We start from the raw sequence: 20,568 nt of genomic DNA, 5'->3' as shown, positions 1-20,568 counted from the left end.
TTTAGATTCACTCAAAGAACCGGTTCATAAGAGTCGTTCGGGTTTTAAGCATAGACAGTGTTAACGTTATACGGATTAACGTACTTTGTAGAATCAGTAGCAGTGAGGAACAGTAGTTGCTAGCAGACACTGTCAGAGTAGGTCAGTGTTCAGTGCTTATCGGCAGAAGAATGCACCGTTAACAGAGCCGAAAGTCATGAAAATCGTTTAGTTCCGGTATGTTTAACGGTCCTGATTAAGAACCGGCTCTCGGTTGCCAATTCTAGGCCTTTCTCCGTTAACGCATCTCGGTAGACCACTAGTTGGGGGAGGGGAGTGTTTCTAAAAAATCTCTCGGATGTGATTTTCTGCACAGAAGTCTAAAAACTATTTGAAATATGAGTGAAACATTTGTCGCTCCCACACTCATTTCTTCCTCTTTGGAAAACGGGGAGGAAAAAAGAACGAGTGCTGGAATCTGCTGCGGTTTGGGCTGGGCTTGTCAGGGAGCGAGTCTGCCCAAAAATGGTAATAACAGACCCCGTACACGGCTGCTGGAAAACTTTCCCCGGGTTACTTTTTTTCCCTTCCTCGAAAGCTTGTAGACTCCTGAATGATGTCATCAGCTACCGGCGGGAAAGACTCATGCTCAGGTATGCGGGCAGAGTCCTCCACTTCAGCTCCTGCAACCATAAACCCATGACAAAACCATGTGTCAACAGTTTACACCATCCCGAACATGCGGTTTCTACTTAACTGAGTGTTAAGAGAGAAATTAAAAATAAGTTTTTCATCAGCTTCATAATTTTTGTTTGGAATTGAGAGACAACTAGAAAAAGCCCTGAAGTGTTTTTTTCCTGTCCCGTGATATAAGTAGTACATTGTGTTAGAGCGTCATTTCCGACACTCATTAATAACACACACACACACACACACACACACACACACACACACACACACACACACACACACACACACACACACACACACACACTGCTCCATACTGCCCATTAAACACCCTCTGTGACTTTAATGATGTGTGTGTCAGATAAATTGGTTATTGTTCTGCTTTCTGACAGGGCTGAAAGGTCAGTAGAGAAGTGAAGTAAAGTCTGTTCTGCAAACACACACACACGCTGCAGGTATAGAGGGCAGTTCTCGTAGTCGTAAAAGAATTGCATTGAGAAAGTAAATGCATGTGAGAAAACATCTGATTGGCTGCAGTCTATGTTTATGGGTTAAAGTATTTCAGGAAGTTCAGACGTAACCAATAGAATCAGTAACACATTTCCCTGTCTAATAACATCTGTGCAGGTCTGTAAGAGTTTTTCTGCAACTTGAGGGGAAGAAAGGCCCTCGGGCCAGACAGGTGTGAGGTGATTCAGTTTAAAACAGCGGCGAGACCTTATGAACTCTCTCCTTTTTGCTTGGCCCCATCTGTGAGGTCAGACTTTCATTGTTTTGTTCACGTGTCCCATTCTATCACTTTTTAAGCCAATCGGAGAAGTCTTCAGTTGCCACAGTTCATTTTGTATTGCCACAAGAGAGTTCTGTCAGGTTTCAGTGAATGTTCTGTTTACATTTACTCTACTGTTCAAAAGTTTGTGGTCAGTTGCTCACGGCCCATGCGAACTTACCACTCATGTACCGCTCATGCTTAGCGGAAAAGCAAAGTCTGCTCAAATAAAGCGGTGACATGAAATGTCTATGTTTGCAATAGCCCTATTGTGCTGTAACATGCATGGTGTGGTATAGCCGTGCTGGGCAACGCTGATAAAATGACACTACCCTCTCTCTCGTTCACTGATCCACTCCCCGATACGCTCTTTTCAACAATAATAATAGTCTTGTAGGACTACACATTATTTGGATAATTAGAACTAAATAAAGAACAATATATTAATATTTCGTAAATTTTATGTCCAATTTTAGTGCTACTTTCAATAAAAGTGTGGTTATTTAATTTCATTGGCTTGTAGGCTATTTTTTTAATTCAGTATCATTAAAATGATTGAATTTCATTCAAAAGACTAATTTAAAGCTAATTTAAAATAAGAAATACATTATTTTTTTAAAAGCATACTCCAGAATTTTCTGTTTCGGTGCATCCCTATTTTTTGGCCATGTTCAACAGAAGTTTTACCACAGGCACTTGCCAAAACGTTGTATATTGGTAAAGGTTTAGACTCTCATAACCAGGTGTCAAGTCAACTATTTTTTCTGTATCATCATTATTTTCATACGTTCAAATAAATTGCTTGTTAAAGGGATACTTCAGGATTTAGCATTAAGCTTTGTATCAGTAGAAAACCTGTAGTATTTCCAAATTACCATGCTTCCCTCCCTCATATCCCCCTGAGACAAGAGATTTATGTATTTTTTTTGTCTGTAAAAAAGCCTCAGTCATTGGAGGCTTTTTTGGCCAGAGGCTAGAAACTACAGCCAGTAGAAGGCGCTAGATCTGCATGTTTTCAACCCGCCCATAGAGGGTGGGATCTCACTCACAGAATGTACAAATAGTGTCAGCCATCTTTTATTTGGATGCTAAACTAACAGGTTCTTATTCTGTGGAGAAAGCTGAGTAGTAGGGGTTACCATCCTCTTTTTCCCGGACATGTCCAGCCGTCGAGATCGTCCAAAATGTCCCTTTGCTTTCTGCAGTCGCCATTCATTGTTTACATGCACACCTTTTGTTTCAGGCTATGTTTACACGGAAACGATCTGAAGAGAAAACACAAAAGTGCTGTTGCGTTATCACTTTTTATTCTGCGTTATGGGGGGGAAATCTGCGTGCATATGGTGACGCAAAAGTGTGTGAAATTCGATGTAGTATGCACTCCAGGCAGCTAGGTGGCAACGTGAAGCACTGAAAGTGAAAGAGACGCTGACACTGTTTTTCATGTTTAATACAGTAAAGCTGCTGCTTTAACCCTCCGTGCTCTTCAAAGTGTCGCTCAAAAATGACAGATTTTGTTTTGTTTTTGTCAATGAAATTAATGCTATATTTTAGTTTGATAATGTTTTGTTATTTTCCTGTACTGGCGCATGCCTGTGACGTAAACGCGTATGCGACACCTTTACTGTCTAGCAGACTTTTGCGTTTTTACCGTTTTTACCCTTTAGACGGGAACGCGATGGTGGAGCGTTTTTAAGATTTCCACTCTGGAGGGTGGTTTCACTTTTTTTGCGTTTTTATGCCCCAAAAACGCAGTCGCCGTGTAAACGAACGGCACATCCGATAAAATATTTTTACGTTTTTACCCGCGAGCGTTGTCGTGTAAACAGGGCCTCAATCTAAATGAATTCATTTCGATTGGTGAATCTGAATGTAGTGTTTACATGAACGCTTAACAAGTGATCGGTTAATGTGCGTTTTAACATTGCTAAGAAAATTCCAGCTTCTCCGTGAGATACGAGACCGGTGTGTCTCACAGGTGCCGCTCATCAGTAATCACGCCACCGGCCTCGCGTCGTTCTCCCGCGGCCGTCAGTCTCGTCCTGCTCGCCACAGTATAATGAATGGCGACTGTAGAATCTCGAAATCCCGGGCAGACTTTTTACGGAGACTCACTAGTAGCCTAGCCTTGTTGTTTAACTGCGCTCTTAAGCCTAGTTCACACTACAGGATTTTAAGCCCGATTTAGGCCCGATTTGCAAATCATTGAGCTCGCCGACAGGTCGGGTTGTTATCGCGTGCAAATCGCGGGGGATTAGCGGCCGATGAACGCTCGCCAATCTGTTAGTATGAAAGAGCCAACAACGCATCAAAGACGCTCACAGACGCCTCGCAGACGCGTCGCCGAGTCCAGAAAAATATCTAGCATCCTAGATATCTGGAGCTGTCGCACGACTCAACCACATGTGGTGTCATGAGCTACAGCCAATCAGAGCAAGGCATGGGTTGAGGTCACCAGGAAAATACTGTTTATATACTGTCTATGGAAAATACAAGTTTTTTTTTTCAGAGCAAATTATCACGCAAACAGTTTGCAGCACTAATTTCTGTCTGACGTCCATATTCAAACAAAGACTCGCGTGTTGTGTACTTGTGTTCTTCTTCGCTGGGTAGTGGCGCGCGTGCTGTATTGTGTCATTTCCAGTTACTTTTATCACGTGATTTTTCGTGACAAAACGTGGTTTGTAGACAAGATAGAATCGTTGGATTTCAGAGTTGTTGTCAACTCGTGTAGTGAGTTACCTCCTGTTGCGGATCAATCACGTTGTGTCGTGTGGTGTGAACAGCTCAACAACTTGAACAACACTCCTGATTTCACAGAGAGCAAGTCATGTAGTGTGAACCGCACAGTTCAGCCCGACGTTTTAAAATCCTGTAGTGTGAACTTGCCTTTACCGGTAGGCGTGACTTGGGAGTGGCCTCGTAGGGCAGCGAAGCAAGTGCATTCTGGGAGTTGTTGTCTTTCATCCACATGAGCCACAAATACATTTTCTGGCTTTTCTCAGTCTAGAAGGTTCCAAATTCAAAAATAATTTCACATTTCTACTACATAAATGACCCATTTTAAATACACATAAATCTTTCCAGAGGTGAAGTATCCCAAGTATATAGGGGATCAAAATTTCAGACTTACAACCACACAGAACACCCTAGCAACCACTTAGCAGCTCCCTAGCAACAAGCCACTACATCCTAGCATCATGTTAGTGAGTTTCCTTTAGAAAATGTGAAAATCAGAATTTTGTACTGAAAAGGCTAAATTTATCTCTCAGTGCCGTGCAGTGTGTGGATTGAAGTAGTGGGTTATTTTTAAGTGTTTCCTTGCTGCAGTAGTTCAGTCTGCCTTGGGCAGGTTTTATATGGTTCTGTTTGCAAGTCTTGACTGCTCTGATAAGAAGAAAGATGTAGATCTTCAGAAACAGGAAAAGGTTCAGCTCTAGTGAATCTGAATCAGTCACATATCATTGGGTTCTGAGATTTATATCTGACAATCTGCATTGTGTATTTTCTTGGTGTGTGTCTTTAGGTAAAGGGTTAATGTAGACGTTGCAAGCCTCTGGCTTTTTTTTTCAGTTTAAAGAATTAAAGTAGGTCTGCTTGTCGTCGCAGTCAATCCTCTGTTTTTCTCTGTGTCTCACTCGTTCTCTTTCTCTCCACCTCTATTAGAGGGGGTAAGTTGAGTATCCCGAGGGGATACAGAGGCTTTTTTTTAGCTGGTCTGAGGTGAGTTCCCTGAAATCTGTTGCAGATCTAAGAAGAGTTTTTATTTCTCTGTGGAGATACTGAGATTCTGACATACATGAATTACTACGTTTTAAGCATTCCATGAAACATAGTAAAGTGCGAGTACTGCACTCTTGTTGGTAGCTGAAAGCATAATAAAATTAGCCAGTATATCTAATAAACCAACACGTGAAAACTTTGTGAATGGCAGCTGCTTCAATTACGTGGAGTTCTGCGGGCACAGATGCCATGTAGGCCTGCATATAACACGTGATGTCCTTAGGCATCATTGCATGCCTGATTTTGTCCCTACCACAAAAATGAAAGCTGGCATTTTCAATTCTTGAGCAGAAGCTTTCATTTAGCCAATCTGTTGTTGTACCGACGAGTGACAATACTGCGTTAGAAATGATTTTTTAATGCTCTACATTTCAATGTGGTTGTTATCAGTGGTAGAAAGCAATGGTGGCAGTATCACAGCTCTCTAAGGCTATAACATGTCTTGAAGATTGTGGGGGACCAAACCAATTTTGGGGGGATGGTGGGTAATGTGGCAATATCTGATTATTGGTGTGGACTTGTCCTTGTCAGTGTTTATGGTGGTTACCCAACATCTCTCCAATTTATTGCTTTTCTAGCTTACTATCTGTTCTAGTAAAACAATGCGAACAAATGTGTTCAGTTGTGTTTTGTAAAAAAAAAAATGATAGGGCAGATTGAAAAAAAGTCCCAGAACAGAAAGAGTACAAGTTTATTAAAAACAGTAAGATTCTGTAAATTTTTCATGCATAACCTAATTACATTACATTAGATAATCCATCACTATTTCATGACATCATAACCAGCATGTCTGTGAACACACACACACACACACACACACACACACACACACAGCTGTCCCCACCAAATTGACATGCACAATGACGTCCATGACACTGTTTCTGCCGTTTCCTGTCCTGGAGTTTGATGTGAGGACGTGATGAGGTACTTAATCCCTCGCTGTGCTCTTTCAGCCAATGAAAGAACAGCTTGAATAGATCTAGAAAAGTGTAGAATGCTGTCACCTCATTTACTGGGACGGGGTGTGTGTGTGTGTGTGTGTGTGTGTGTGTGTGTGTGTGTGTGTTTGCTCGAGCCAGACCAAGATGCTGTGCAGTTTATTAATGTGTGTGTGTGTGTGTGTGTGTGTGTGTGTGTGTGTGTGTGTGCGTATTCTTAAAAAGTTTCTTTTATTGACTGTGTTTGGTCCTCCAGCGGCTCTGCAGTTTGCAAAGTCAAATATGTCAATTCAGACTTTTTATCTTGGTGAAAGTCAAGCTCTTCATGCAAATGATCACATGCCGCTCCTAACCTGATGATGCGCTCAAAACAAAGACTTTGTTCTTGGGGACTATCTTACAGTTACCAAGAACCAGGCCTTCTTGTTCCTCATATATAACCTGTGTAGATAATGAAACATTGCCCAGAGCTGTAACAAGCCGCAATGAGGAGATGTGCACATAAACTTTGGAACCTTAATTAACGTAAAAGCAGTGATCCGAGCGAGTCAGCGTTTAGCTCTTAGTGAAGCCTCTGGCTGTGTTGATAGGATTATTAATGAGCCATTAAACTGTGTGTCTGGAAACATGAAAATAAGAGACAGGCTCACCTTAGGAGGGTGTAGTGTGTGGGGGGGATGGCTAATGTGGAATGCGTGTGGAAGCGAGACAGTGGGCCGCACGTCTCTGGGGCTGATCAGCACTTCCTGTCTGGAGGAGAAAGCCAGCAGACACCAACAAACAGCCCACTAATAGACAGATAGGGTGAAGGAGAAACAGATGGAAACTAAAGTAGATTTCCCATTTGCGCATGGGGTTGTGACGGTACCAAAATTTCAGTAGTCGGTACCAATACCAGTAAAAGTTTGCGTTTTTTCTCTGTACCACTTTTGGTACAAGAGCAGAAACTTTTGAATTAAATACTTTTAAACAAATGTGTCCAATATTTCTCTCGTCTGTTGGTTATCACTGTGGTTATACCACACTCAGATAGTTCTACAGTATGCATGTTACCGGTGTTGTGGCGAAATTCGACTACCTGCCAAATTATTACCCCCCTCATTGAAGTCGCTTCCTGATTGCCTAATCCTAACCCCACCTCTAATCCTAACCCCTCCCACACAACTAATCCTACACCTACCAACACTAGGGGGGTAATAGTTTGGCGGGGGTCAGAATTCGGCACAACACCGGGTCTGGATGAAGATACGGAGCAGAGACTGCGCAGCGAGTTGAGTTTATTTGGAGAAGAGAACAACACAACGCATCCGTGTAGACCCGAGCCCATGCACACTTTGGTCAGAGTGGTAATAATGCGATTAAGGTGTTTACATGCCTGTGTATTACGATTAAAATTGGCGTACGCCACGCCACATAGTTTAATGCAAAAATGGTTACTAGGTTACTAAGTATTGCGTCTAAATGAGGTAAAGTTTAATCGCAGACATGAGATAATTATTTAGTCATTAATAGAGACATTAATCATCAATTGAGACATGTAGCAGCAGGGACCCCCGATACAAAATGTGTCAAACAGTGCTACATTTTAAGTATATAGCCTTCAATATTAATTGAAACTAACCATAAATCTCGCAAACTGAGATTTATGCATCATAATAAACATGTTGTGATAAGATTCACAATTCATTAGTTGTTTGCAGTTGTAAATATTTTAATGGATTTGCATCATACATGTTTATTTTATTATTTAACAATTAAACATTTACTTGAACTTTAGTAAAATGCTTTTATTTTTTAGGTCAGACCAGTAGTACCGGCACGGTTGACAACCCTATTTATGCAGGTGTGACACCGTGTGAGATGAGTTAAAGACTAGGCTAATATTCAGGGTTAGGGATTTATTCAAATTATTGCCCTATCAAACACCACACCACTAATAATAAAGAGAAACAGAGAAACACACAGGCATTTCATCTGTTGATGATCATCTGTTCATTTCATGGGGATGATGTCATTGTGTGTGTGTGCGGTCAGCATTTTGTTTAAACAGGTAACAGCTGTTACACCTGTCACACGTGCACACCTGAGTAGGCAGAGCTAATGCGAGCGTGAGAAGCTTCATTCCTGTTGTTTTTCTCTGGTTCTCACACTGAGAATGAAATGAATGAATGTCAATGCAATGGGTTAGAGATGTACTGATATTTAAAGTTACAGCTGATACTGAAAGCTGGTCATATTTATAGGTTATCTGACATAACATAAATAAATAATAATTATTAAATATTATATTAGATATAATATTATATTTAAATATTTCTATTTAATTGTTTTATTTAATTTAGACAGCAATGTAATGTATGGTATAAAAAGTGGATGTTCAGGTTAAGATCTGTTAAAGATTACATTGAAGTCAGTGTTAATAGTGTTAATAAATTATTAGTGTTTTAAAAAATAAACTTTTTAAGTGGGTGCAAAGGTAATGTAGATGTAATTTTTCCAATTTTGGGTAAACTATCTCTGTAATGGGATGAGCTACAACTGTGGTTTCTCTTTTAGGACACCTTATTTCAATTTGGGGGTTTGTAATTTTTTTTAAATATGTCTTCGAAAAGTACAGTTAGCTCTGAGAAAAAAAAATCTAGTATCATTTGTTTCCAGATGCCTCTTGGTTTTTGCTCTGATATGTAGAGATTTTTGAGTGCCCACAGGAGCCACCATATGCCATGCATGTGAGAAATTTTGAAGGTGGATCTATAAAAAACTGAGTTTTCTCTCTATAGCAGTAAATAAACAGGTGATTTGCTTGGCTTATGGGGGAGTTTGTTTGTGTGTATGTGTGTGTCTCAGGGCGACTAATTGTTTGTTGGTTTTCTGGCATTTGTAGTTGCCATGGCAACCTCATGACGATGAACTTCGCTGTGCTGTATTTCACACCAGAGCGAGGAAGAGAGAGAGCAGGAAAAGAAAGAAAGAGGAGTGAATAGAGGAGTAAATATGGGGTTAAAAAAGAGCTATAATGAAGAAATATGTGTGGTCTAGGTGTGAGGAAATCTAGCAGTATTCCTGCTGAGTGAGCAAAGAACTGCTGCCTGTCTGACTGTATTTACATGCATACATTTGCATGGCCATGCATATCTTTATACATGTGTGTGTTTGAATGTGTCTTTTGTTTTGTTCAGCAAGCATCCATCTAACTGATTAAAAGTGACAGTAAAGGCTATTATAATGTTGCAAAAGATTTTCAATTAAATGCTGTTCTTTGAACCTTCTATTCATCAAATGGTGATGTTTACAAGTAATAATACCCCCCCCCCCCCCTAATTTTGCTACTGATGCTTTGCTGTCCGTAAATGCAGTGAATCCATGATAAATCCTAAGCATGCATGATACTTTTTTTCACGTACTTCTAGAACTTTTAATTACAACTTATAAACTCAGAATTTTCTGTGAGCTCCGACTTGTACCATGTGAATGCTGCAGATTAATTTAGGTGTTGTCATGGAAAGGCATAATTTTGAGTCCGAGGACGTAGAACGCCACGTGTTGTCATCTCGACATTACGGTAATTACGACATGGCATAAACAAATATTTTATTTATTTTTATTCTTCCTCAGTATTTTTTGTCCTGTTTTCCAATATGAATATTTAAACATCTTAAACAAGATACATTTACTTGAGATGCAAATGTAAAATGAAGTCTTGAAAAACGTAACAAAATTAAGTGGTCAAAAGTAACAAAAATGTCTTTGTTCATAAATATGCCCTCATTGGTGTAAAATTTCCTCTGCCAATGATCTGACTTATCCTCGTAAGTGAAGAATTTCTTATCTTTATTTACATGGGACGGGTAAGTCCCATAGACAGTATGGTAAGTCCAAGGAGGCTTCCATGTCGTTCTGCCATTTTGAAAAACTATAATAGCAGAGAGGGACAAAAAGCACTAGTCTACCTCAACGTGTTTTCGTTCTGAGCCAGCGTCACGTGACTGAAACCAGCTGAAACGGACAAGGGGATCAGTGAGAGGCGCTTGTCACTGTCCCGGCAAATTTGAAAGGCTGCACTGCACGGTACTTCATAATGCAGGATCATACTTATGCCGAGTTACAGCAGATACTTTTTACAGTCTGTGATTCATTCATACTGTAACATTCGCTTGTTCGTTGTGTGTCAAGTTGCAGTTTGTTTGAAATAACGAACCTCATGACCCAAAAGAAAACTCTATGAAGTGCTATTGGAAGACATGTAAACCCCCATTCGACTACATGGAGAGGGCGGGGTTTAAGACCTATACTGCAGTCAGCCACCAGGGGGACGATCGAAAAATTCTTTGGCTGCACTTTTCAGGATGTGTGCCGTGCGACACACTTGGCTCTTGAACAGAAGAACACGTCTTATGTAAACACCCCCCTAAGAAAACCAGTCATCCTAATTACACTTCCTTAAAAAACTATTAGTCGACTAGTCGTTTAGTTTAGTATACTTTATTGTCCTTTTCCAGGAAATTTGTCTTGGACTCAAAGCTGCATTAGTACACAACATATACAACCGAAAAGAAAGGAGTAAAAATAAAATATATATATATATATTTTTTAAACCAACTTCATAAATGGTAAATGGACTGCATTTATATAGCGCTTTCACAGACCCAATGGCCACCAAAGCGCTTTACATGTTGCCTCACATTCACCCATTCATACATCGACGGCGGTGTCAGCCATGCAAGGCGCCATCCAGCTCGTCGGGAGGAGCTGGGGTTAGGTGTCTTGCTCATGGACACCTCGACACTTGGTCATGACTACATCTAGCTATTTAACATATTAATGGATACAGGAATAGATGATTTTTTGTAACAGTTACTCTTACACAGTGGGACTCTACACCGTCTCCCTGATGGCAGAAGCTGATACATTGGAAATAAAACATTGCTTGAATCACTCACTATTTTCTGTGCATTTAAAAAAAATCAACGATTCGTAAATGGATTGAAGTGACGAGTACTCTCTTACACCCATAACTTTCATTGCAGTTTTCACGCTTACACAGCCCACCGGCTAGTTGATTTTGAAAACCTGTCGTTTTGCTACAGTGTGCACTTTCACTTTTGTCCATCACTTACAGAAACCTATGGTAGCTCATCCTATCTTAATTGGTTTTATAAGTTGTATTATTAATATGTTTGATAGTTATTCATAGTTTTTTGTCTTCCACATTTTTATTTGCATTACAGCTGCTGGAATATTTTAGCGGCAGTCGTGGCTCTTGTGTGTGTGTGTGTGTGTGTGTGTGCTCACCCTTGGGGATCGGCTGTATCCCATCATGTAGCAGTCCTGTCTAGCAGTCCAGATCTAGCATTTTCTCCTTACCTCTTAAAGTTGGAACGATCTCCTGCTTTTACGTGCATAAACTGAAGGGTCTCTGATTCTGTTAAGTGGCATATCAATCGTATTAGTGTGTGAGTGTGTTTAGCTTCTGTTCTGCTCCACAGCTGTTTCTCATCAGCTCGCTAACATACCGAAGAATCCTGAAGCCACAGATACTCGGCGCTGCCATGACAACCCCTGTAGAGCGCTCACCCTCCTTTACTCTCTCTCTCTTGCTGTCACAATCGGGCATGGTTGTAAATGATTACAGAATTACAAAAGTATTCAAGTGAATGTATATCACAGGTGTATGAAATAAATAAACTGGATTACTGACTTTCTTGTGCTTTTTCGGGCTTCGTGTAGCACCTGCCACTCTGCAAATTCTTCTGTAGAGTCCCAACATTAGAAAAAGTTTATTTTCAACAATGTCACTGATCCTATTAGTATGATCTCAACAATCTTATGAACCTCTTGAACCTTTTTCTTATTTCATGTGTGAAGGGGATGTTAACATACTGTGATAGTTTTAAGGGGACAGCAGCAAATCATGGTGTATTTAGTTGGTGAGACTGTAAAAAAATATATGAAAAACTGCAATTTTCAATTTAAACTTTGACAATTAAACACAATATTATTGTTTTATTGTGGCCATCGTATTTTTCTATATGAGAATTAGAAAATTATTTGACCCATAAAACAACAAATAACTAAAATAAAATGAATAACAGTTTTCAATATCATTTACCTTTTGATGTTTAATAGATTTTGTAAAGTGTGAATAATATTTTAAGTGACTGTTTTGTATGTTCATATTTAATGCTGTTTTTTTTTTTGGTTTCCAGTATTTCTGCCAAGTCTTTAAAGGCATTAAAGGCATTTGTTGGATTTAATTTTGCATTGTGTCTTGGTTTTATTTCTCTTCTCAACTTATAAATCACTCTTTTTCAGACGTTTACTGCATGGTGCAATTCTCATTTACGGAAGGCGGGGACGCAGATCGACAACATTGAGGAGGATTTTAGAGATGGACTCAAACTCATGTTGCTCCTAGAGGTCATCTCAGGTCAGTGACCTCTCAACGTAGTGCCACCTTGAACCCCCACCTATACATGTTTATAGCATAGCATGTATTAATATTTGACCAATACCTTGATCATTCATGTTGGTTCAGAGTACATTAACTAAGGTTAACACATAAAAAAAATGTTTAAACTCAATTTAAAATGTATTAGTAAATGTTGAAATTAACAACTACCAATGAACAATACGTCTACAACATTTTGATAAAAGATGGCCATCTTTAAATATCTGCAAAGTCCAGAGAATTAAAATTGCATAAATGTATATTATATGTATAGACTCTCACTTTATTTGCTTCTATATTAGAACGCTTGATGATTATCTAATCAAAATAACAATATGTATTGCAGTGATAAAAAATTATTGAATTGAATGTGTTTCTGATTTGTTTGTTTCTGTCGGCTGCATGAACATATCAATGTTGAGAAAGTCACAATCTTGTCACTAGCTTTTGTATTTAGCGCCATCCACAAAACGCATCTTAATACCAGGTGTAAACAGGGCCAAAGGGACCCTGGATCCAGGCTGAAGAAAAGTCGTGACCTGGCTTTTGCCGTAGCCGGCCCTAAATTGTGGAACAGCCTACTGGCTTTCTATCAGAATAATCTCGATAGAATCACTTTTTAAAGCAAAACTAAAAACCTATGTCTTTGAGAAGGCTTATAATCTTTGAGTCAGATGGGGCTAGTTTAAGCTTCAATTATTTGTTTATGTTGTGTTTTACTGTCATACTGTTGTACGCATTCTAGCTTTTTAATTGATATTGTTCAAGAACAATGATAAACTACTGTTGTTTTATTGTGCTTTGTACATAAACTGAGATTGAGATTATTAAAATTAGTTACAGAGTGTTCCCTGTATGATTTTTAGCATTAGCTGAGAGAATTTATCTCGATTCATATGAATTTGCATACAAAAATAATAAAATGCATTAAAAAGGCTTTTTTTTTCTTCTTAAAATAGAATTTGCATACTACGAGCTAGTTGATAACTGTCAGGAATAAGTGTGAAATGAAAGTAATTGTGTACCTGTTTTGGTCATCTGAGGGCAGTGTGATGTAATATTATGACTCTGGATATTTAAACCGTCTTTCTCTGTAGGGGAACGTTTGGCCAAACCAGAACGAGGAAAAATGAGAGTTCATAAGATCTCCAATGTAAATAAAGCTCTGGACTTCATCGCCAGCAAAGGAGTCAAACTGGTTTCTATTGGAGCAGAGGGTAGGTCCCCCCCCCTCCAGCAGTGACCTATATTGTGCATGCTTCCAGGGTCATGGGTTCACTGTTCCCAGCATGTTGGATCAATCAGACGATCTGCCTGTATGTGATATGTGCTTATATCTCATGTCACATGAAGTCCCTCCCCCTTCCAATACAGTTAAATAGGTTAGACATGCAGTACATACCTGACATATATTAGATCTATCTGAAAATGCTCTCTCTCTCTCTCTATTTTTAATCCAGAGCGGCATTCCAGACAGATTAGCCATCTACCAAAGCCTTTGCCTTGGTTACATACTATTACCAGTTTGTGTGTGTGTGTGTCTAGCAAAGCTGGGATACACATACACACAAGCACATACTGGGATGTGTGTAGAGTGTATTATGAGATTAGCCTAAGAAGATGGAGAGGAAACGCATGCGTGTTTACCTAGATATTTAAATGGGACTTCCCATATACAGCTGTGTGTAAAAACGATAATAAAAACAAATAATTCAAATAAAACGCATATTTAAAAGTGAATACAGACATTATTCAGTCGTAATATTATTTAGCCTTTATAAACCATTTTTCCTTTTGAGAATGTCTCCAAAAAGCAGCTTTCGGGGACTTTTTCAGCAGTTTTGTATTTTAAAGTATAACATAGTTTAAATCAATTTAATCATATCAAAGTAAACAATCTGGCAAAGCTGTTCTCTTGCACTTTAGACTCTAAACCCCTTCTAGACACTCACTAATATCCACAGCCTTCTCACTTTACAGTCTTAATTATTAAATGTTGTATAATATTTAAGATATAATAGAATTATTTGGAATAAGTGTGGAGTTGTGATGGTAGAGGAATGCGCAAACATTTTCACAGGAGTGAAAGCAGGCAGTCATTTATGGGTGATTTTTACCGAATATGTCCAGGTCACCCAGAAAATCAAAAGAAAAAAATGAACAATAATCATTTAAAGTAGATGAAGCAAATTTTTAAAAAAAATTTTGGGACCTAAAGAATTTACTGAATCATTACCATAATAATAAAAAGTATATATATATAAAAATAATGCAGAGTTATCTGAATTATATAAACTGTTTATCATTTTGATATGGCTGTAGTTTATAAAGCTAAACTGTTACAGTAAATATGATGCTTGTGTGTGTGTTTGTTCTGCTCAGAGATTGTTGATGGAAATGCTAAGATGACTCTAGGGATGATCTGGACCATTATCCTCCGCTTCGCCATCCAGGACATCTCAGTGGAGGGTATATATAAATATATATATCACACACACACACACACACACACACACACACACACACACACACACACACACACACACACACACACACACACACACACACACACACACACACACACACACACACACACACACACACACACACACACACGGCTTATACGTGGGGCTTTAGATCTTGAAGAAAAAGACAGTAGGTAGTTGATTTGTGTGTATTAAATATCATGAGAGTTAACAGAATGACTAATGTCTTAATTAGCATAATTAAATACGATTCGGCTCCTTTGGAAATCTTGAATATTCACTGTTAAAAACACACGCAATGTCAGGAGGAATGTGTGAGTCATTTAAATGACAACATTGTCTTTCCATTACTGAGATTACATTTGGTGTGTGTGTGTGTGTGTGTGTGTGTGTGTGCAGAGACCTCAGCTAAAGAAGGCTTGCTGCTGTGGTGCCAAAGGAAAACAGCTCCCTACAAAAACGTCAACATTCAGAATTTCCACATCAGGTGAGCAGACAGGAAATAAGCATTAGTGAGAAACAGATTGAATGATGGGAAAAGACAGAGATACTGCAACTGAACGCTGCGCTACAGCATCATATGTTACCTTTCTCTGTCTGTGTCTCTGTCAGTTGGAAGGACGGATTGGGCTTCTGTGCACTCATTCACAGACATCGTCCAGAGCTCATCGATTACGGTAAACTGCGCAAGGTGAGGCATTACCAGAACCTCCGACCATACTTAGAGACCAGCAATATAAAAGATAATGACCCATGTTTTGATGTTTGTTTTCTCTCAGGATGACCCAATGACTAATCTGAACACCGCCTTTGATGTCGCTGAGAAGTACCTGGACATCCCTAAGATGCTGGATGCAGAAGGTAAGACATTTAGAGGACAGTTTCTTTCTGTTCCATTTCACTGTGAAACTAGGTTAGACCTCTGTCTAAATATAGAGCTGGAGGAGGCACACAGGTATGCGTGTAGGTTGAATTACACCCCATTACTGCAGGTGTGATTGTGGATGTTGTCCTAACATTTAGCCTGTTCAGAGGGATTTTTAGGATAATGGGCTGTGATGTTTCGTGATGAGATTGTTGCAGTGCTTGATATTCATCAAACATTCTGGTTAAGGTTTGTTTTAATCTCTCAACCCGAACCACTTAACATGCAGTCTGCAATTAAACGTTGTTTTGCTGATCATTTCAGGCTTAGGTGTGCTATCTGTTTCTAGCTTTTGTGAGCGTTATACTTTTTCAACAAAAAAAGTGATAAAATTAATTTAATGTTTAGCATGCAAGACGCCGGTGATTTCATAATATGTGCATACTAAGTTGAGATGGGTCTTTCTTGCATCTATGCATACTGAATTGTATTTTCTTTTTCACAAATATTTCTACTGAAATATAAAGCCACCATACACTGCAAAGATGGTGTCTACATTATGTGTGGATTCTTATTCACATGGATAAAATATAATACTTATTTTTACCGGCTTCCACCACCAAAAATAGTTTTGTTATATGTCCCAGAAAAATATTTATACTGATAAATATTTTTTGAATATTTATAGTATTTATAACTGAAATATATATATTTAATATAGTACCCTCTTAATATTTGTTTATTTATTTGAATATATCATATTAATTGTAATATATAAATAAATTATATTTTTCATTTGTAATAAAATCTGGAAATTATACAGATGTTATGTGTTTCCACAAGCAATATAATGTTGCTTTGGTGCCTTCACTAAACCAGCACGATTTGCAGCAACATTTGAATTAAAACTTTACCATTATTCTTTTGCTGCTTGAAAGCAATAGGATTTCCTTCAGAAAATGCAAATCTTGTTTAAACTTGTTAGGCATTTTGAAGAGTTTCTTTTTAGGTTGATTATAATCAGGGCCGGTATTTGCCATCCAACCCCAAACGAGTTACTGTGCCGTGAAAGAGAAAAGCGAGCACCATTTGAAAGCGATTACAAATGCACGCATCCAACCCATCACCAAGGCTGAACGTGATTTCGGCAGCCACTAAACCTGCCCCACACACACACATATAAATGCCCCTCTGATTTATGCCCCCTGGATCCGGCTCTGATTATGATGATTTCATATCTCCATTCACATTAATAACTCTTTCTTTACAGGAAGTCCCCTCGAATGGGCCTCTGAAGTATGTGACTGTGTGTGATGTGCTCTGATCATTAATTTTTTTTCTCTTATTACTTTAATATCACCCCCTTCTTTCTCTGCAGATATTGTTGGTACGGCTCGTCCCGATGAGAAGGCCATCATGACCTACGTTTCTAGCTTCTACCATGCCTTCTCTGGGGCGCAGAAGGTATCGCAGGGCACCCCCCTCCCAATGTCATGAACTTCTACACTCACCCAATAAGGCCCTCCCTTCACTCTGTTTTCGTGATCGCCAGTAGCAGTGATTACTGGATGTCGTGGTTTCTTGTGACCATGACTACACTCCTAACAGTCTGCCTCTCTCTGACTCTTTGCAGTGCTAAGCTCCGCCCATCAGGGCTCACGCTCCTTCTACAGTTGCATGGGTCTTTCCACCTGTTGCATGAAGGAAATTCATTCTTATGATGAAGGCATGAGTGCGTCTCCACTTCAGTCTCCTAAAAAAATACCCAAACATTCACGGCATCAATGAGACTTCCTGGAGACCTCTTCATGCCTTGTATCATTTCTGTAGGACTGTGCCCCGTTTGTCTTTGTGTCTATGCAGTCTTTTACTCTGTGCTTTTTTTCTCTCCCTTCCTCTCCACCTCCTTTTCTCTCTCTGTTCCCGCTCCCTCTTTCCCTGGGCAGATATCGTTAGTACGTTGCGTCCCGATGAAAAGGCCATCATGACGTATGTGTCATGTTACTACCATGCCTTCTCAGGCAAACAGAAGGTGAGCGCAGACCGTCATCAGCCAATCAGCTTCCACCTCAAAATCCTAGTCAAATCTAGACTGAAAGAGATGTGATATATTGTTCTTCACTGAACCGAACTTCCTTGTGAAAAAGAAGCTAACTTTAGCATACTTTAGAAAGAGTTCTTAAGGAAATAATATACTTGAAAAGATTATTTTGTAACTGAATGTAATATTTTCAGACACTTGATTGCATGTGATTTGAGATGTATTATAGTGTAAATTCATATTACATGCAATTAGTTAAGACCCACTTACCGGTAAATACATCTTAATATATAATTTCACAATGACTTCTATCGATTGTCTTTGAAATATGGTTAAAGTGTGCTGCTGAATGTCCACAACTTTCTATTCTATTGTATGTCACTAAATGAAATTACAAATATGTTATGATGAAGTTGTAATTCATTATATTTAAAATGTATTAACTTTAAATATCGAATAACACACTACAGTTAAAATTATATGAATGTATTTTTCATTTGTGTTAATATGTTAGTTAGCACATACTTTAAAGTAACACTTAATTTTACATTAACAAAGTGCACTTTTTTACATTAACAAAGTGTACTTAATTGTGTTAAGACATTTTTAAAAGTTTTTTATTCATGTTACATTATCTGAAAATACGTTTTAAAAATATATTTTTAAGATCTGAAGTACCGGTACACTACAAGTGATTATTAAATTCAGTTAAAGCGCACTTCTTTTTCACAAGGGCTATTATGGTGAGGTCAGCCTCTGATGTCACTGACGGGTCAGAACCCATCTGCTGTGAAACTTCATTGTGACTTCTTTCTCATTTCTTGTTTGGCTGTGATATTTCTCTCTTTCCTTCTTTGGTTTTGTGTCAGTTCTGGCTGTTTCCCGGGCAACCCTGCTCTAGTATTACATAACACACCTAGCTCTGTTTCTCCACACACACACACACACACACACACACACACACACACACACACACACACACACACACACACACACACACACACACACACACACACACACACACACACACACACACACACACACACACACACACACACACACACACACACACACACACACACACACAGACAGACAGACACACACACACACACACACACTGTGTCTCGTATAGAAACAATCAAACTTCTTTACATTTTAGAATAGGTGTTGAAATAGATGTCCTGCTAAAATCACTCGGACAGTTAGTCGGTTCATTCCCTATTCAAACATCTTTATCAATCTTTGTTCATAATTCCTTCTGTGTCAGTAAATAGTTGGTCCAGAAAATTCACAGCAGTGAATCTGTTTTGACAGACTCAAGAATCCAAGTCGGTTCATATAGATTCATGAATCTGAATCAGCTTAAGCAAACTCATGAGCCCAAATCCCAGAAGCCACATAAGCAGCGTATACCACAAAATATGTTTGCACTTTTTAATGTGGCACAAAGGCGGCATAAACATATCACGATTGGCAGAAATAAATAATGCATCAGTTGCTATTTCTGCCTAACCTTATTATTTTTTTTATTTTTTTATTTAAGGTAGTCAGATTGATTCAGTTCTATTAAATAATAGTTTTGGCTTGTATGAAACCAATCAATTTAGATGTTACCTTTAATGTATTTAACATACATACTAAATTTACTAATAATTTACAAGGGGCAGACCATATGTATGTTCCCATTTTGTGGGCATCTTCAGAGCTTTCTGTTTTGTGCTCACAGATTTCATGTGGTTCTTCTCACGTGTTAAGTCACTTCATATAGACTTACAATTCTGAATTAGCTTAGACTGAGTCTAAAATCACCAAAGTTCATTCAGAGGCAGCATGTTCCTCACTGACAGAGTGAAAGTTACTACTTCATTGTGCTGATTCATCACATCCAGCTGGGTTTCCTCAACTCTGTGTGAGCGTTTCTGGACTGATGACTAACATCCCTCGATAAATAGTTTCTACAAGCTGGGTGTGTGTTCCCTGCACACTCAGATCCTGTCTGCTCTTATAAGGCACGAGTCTGATTGTAAACCCACCAAACAGTTCAAAAGTATTCAGCAAAACTTCCTCTGACACACCCACATCCACACCCATGCACCGTTATTGTGTGGATTGTTCTAAATGACTTTGTCCAGTAAGTGTATCAGAATAAAACAAGCTAATTGAATTAGAAAAGACAGAATTGTATTGTTTTGGTGATTTACTTTTGCACTATTCAACTGATTTTCCAATAAAAAGCATACCATTTTATCCACTGTTGATCAGCATTATGTGCCAACATTGGTAACATTTCAGATTAGCATTCAAAAGATGATCATAAAGTTGAGAGCACTGCATGAACTCTGACTGTCACTGACAACAATAAACTGAGCTTATCACTGTTTTATCCTCTTCCTTTTTGGCTTTTAGAATTGCAACTCACTTCCTAACCCCCGCCCCCCCCTCCCCTCCAAAAATACACACATTTATAACTAAACATGCACAGAAGGGTTATATGATATTGACGTAGCGGTTGATAGCTTTTGGTAACGGTAATAAATTGACTTGAGCACCTCAAACACACAAAACCTTAACA

General features: G+C 38.9%; 1 protein-coding gene across 5 annotated transcripts in view; it reads left to right on the top strand.

The window, feature by feature from the left end:
* Positions 1-20,568, top strand: part of actn1 (actinin, alpha 1) — a 33,402-nt gene that overhangs the window by 1,464 nt on the left and 11,370 nt on the right. For 3 of the 5 annotated variants that reach the window (XM_079635226.1, XM_079635227.1, XM_079635225.1), the window contains exons 2-8: positions 12,469-12,583; positions 13,702-13,821; positions 14,987-15,073; positions 15,490-15,577; positions 15,703-15,781; positions 15,870-15,951; positions 17,334-17,419. In XM_079635226.1, coding sequence (XP_079491352.1) covers positions 12,469-12,583; positions 13,702-13,821; positions 14,987-15,073; positions 15,490-15,577; positions 15,703-15,781; positions 15,870-15,951; positions 17,334-17,419 — 657 coding nt within the window. Of the gene's footprint in view, positions 1-12,468; positions 12,584-13,701; positions 13,822-14,986; positions 15,074-15,489; positions 15,578-15,702; positions 15,782-15,869; positions 15,952-17,333; positions 17,420-17,901; positions 17,988-20,568 lie in introns of those variants that run through there. The other 2 variants (XM_079635229.1, XM_079635228.1) reach the window with 2 other exon arrangements.

The sequence above is a fragment of the Phoxinus phoxinus genome (genome assembly GCF_949152265.1).
Source record: "Phoxinus phoxinus genome assembly, chromosome: 14".
NCBI classification, from domain to species: domain Eukaryota; kingdom Metazoa; phylum Chordata; class Actinopteri; order Cypriniformes; family Leuciscidae; genus Phoxinus; species Phoxinus phoxinus.
The sequence above is the reverse complement of the archived record's forward strand: the minus strand, read 5'-3'. Positions and strand labels throughout refer to the sequence as shown.